General features: G+C 65.0%; 1 protein-coding gene across 1 annotated transcript in view; it reads right to left on the bottom strand.

Annotated features, from left to right (window-relative positions):
• Window positions 1–404: 404 nt before the first annotated feature.
• Window positions 405–1722, bottom strand: part of PLP2 (proteolipid protein 2) — a 4199-nt gene continuing 2881 nt past the window's right edge. The window contains exons 3-5 of the mRNA XM_039723811.1: window positions 1397–1492; window positions 1187–1274; window positions 405–814 (exon numbers count right to left, since the gene is read on the bottom strand). Coding sequence (XP_039579745.1) covers window positions 795–814; window positions 1187–1274; window positions 1397–1492 — 204 coding nt within the window. The 3' untranslated portion in view covers window positions 405–794. The remainder of the gene's footprint in view (window positions 815–1186; window positions 1275–1396; window positions 1493–1722) is intronic.

The raw sequence follows: 1722 nt of genomic DNA, 5'->3' as shown, positions 1-1722 counted from the left end.
GTGGCGTGGATTTCTTCTCTGAGGGAAGGAATTCTTTCCCTGGGGGATGGATGGGGAGTTTCTCGCCCTTTCCCGTGAGGGCTGGAGGGCGTTCATCTCTCTTTCCGTGAGCGTGGAGGGGTTTCTTCTCCTTTTTCCGTGCGGGGACGGGGAGTTTCCCGCCCTTTTCCGTGAGGGCTGGAGGAGTTTCCCCCCTTTTTCCGTGAGGAGAGGGAGGAAGGGTTTTCCCTCCTTTTTCCATGAGGGGAGGGGATTTTCTCTCCAGGCAGAACCGCGATGGGAGGGTTTGGCCGTGCTGGAGTTGTGCTCTGTGGGTTTGGGGTCCGTTATGGGACAATTCCCCTCAGGATCTAGAGACACCCCCCGACAGGCTGTGGTTGTGACAGACCCACCGGAACTGGCAATGCAGTAATAAAAAACCTTTATTTCCCAATATGTTGCCCCCAGAAGCCTCCCGCAGGCTGGGGGAGTGGGGGGTGGGTGGGAGGGAGGGAGGGGGAGCACCCCAAAAACTAACGGAGGCACCCCAGAAACTGAGGCGGGCACCCCAAAACCCATGAGGGGCAAGGGCACCTTTATACCTGAGGGGGCCTCCCCATGGGGAAACTGAGGCACGGGAGGTTCAAGGCACTTGCAAAGGCGTTTGAGGGAGGGGCAACCCCTGAGGGAGCCCCAGATCTACCCCTGCCCCCCCCGGGGGGACCCAGGCGTCGGGACCCCTCAATAATTTAAGGCTGGGGGTCCCCCTGTGCGGGGGGAGTTTGGGGAGGTCTCCGTTGGGGCTCTTGGCTTGTTCAGGCACCGTCGGGGGACTCTGGAGGGGGCACAAAGTGGGGGATTAGTTACACCCCAGGGACCCCCAAACCCTCTGGGCATCCCCCCAGTCCCCTGCACAGGGCAGCAATCTCCTCCCAGTGTTCCCAGTTCTCCTCTGTATGTTCCTCCCAGTTCCACCAGCAGGGCTGCCCTCCCTTTCCCAGTTCTCCCAGTTCCTCCCCACTCCCAGTGCTCCCAGCTCTCCCCTGCAGGTCCTTCCCAGTGCTCCCAGTGCCCTCGCACGGGGCAGCGGCCCCTTCCCAGTGCTCCCAGTGCTCCCAGTGCCCTCCCACGGGGCAGCGGCCCCTTCCCAGTGCTCCCAGTGCCCTCGCACGGGGCAGCGGCCCCTCCCAGTGCTCCCAGTACGCACCGGTGGGGGCGGCGGTGTGGCTCTGCCGCAGGGGGAAGGTGATGTAGGCGTCGTACCCCAGCAGGACCCCGGCCAGGATCCCGAACACCTGCGGGTACAGGGGGTCAGAGACCCCCAGACTCCCCCTGTACCCCCCAGCCCCTGGTCAGGAGCCCCAACACCCGAGGGGGGTCAGAGCCCCCCAGGCCAGCCCCCCAAATTCCCCCTCACCCCTCCCGCGATGCCGGCGCCGTCGTGGTGGCCGACGAGGACGATGAGGGAGGTGATGAGGAAGAGCACGGCCCCGATGACGCAGCGTGTGAAGTCCTGGGGGGCACGCAAGGGACCCCTCAGAGACCCCCCCAGACCTTCTGGGGACTCCCCACCTCCAGGGCTTCCCCCCAGGGACCCCCAGACTCCCTGGGGACCTCCCGTCCCCAGGGACGCTGCCCCACTCAGCCACTGCCGGACCTCCCAATGCTCCCCCAGTCCCCCCAAAACCTCTCCCCAGCCCCCAGTGCCCCCCAAACCCTCAAACCCTTCCCCAAAGCTCCTCA

The sequence above is a fragment of the Passer montanus genome, unplaced genomic scaffold, assembly GCF_014805655.1.
Source record: "Passer montanus isolate IOZ18808 unplaced genomic scaffold, ASM1480565v1 scaffold503, whole genome shotgun sequence".
In the NCBI taxonomy this organism is placed as follows: domain Eukaryota; kingdom Metazoa; phylum Chordata; class Aves; order Passeriformes; family Passeridae; genus Passer; species Passer montanus.
This window is presented reverse-complemented; position numbering and strand designations above follow the sequence as displayed.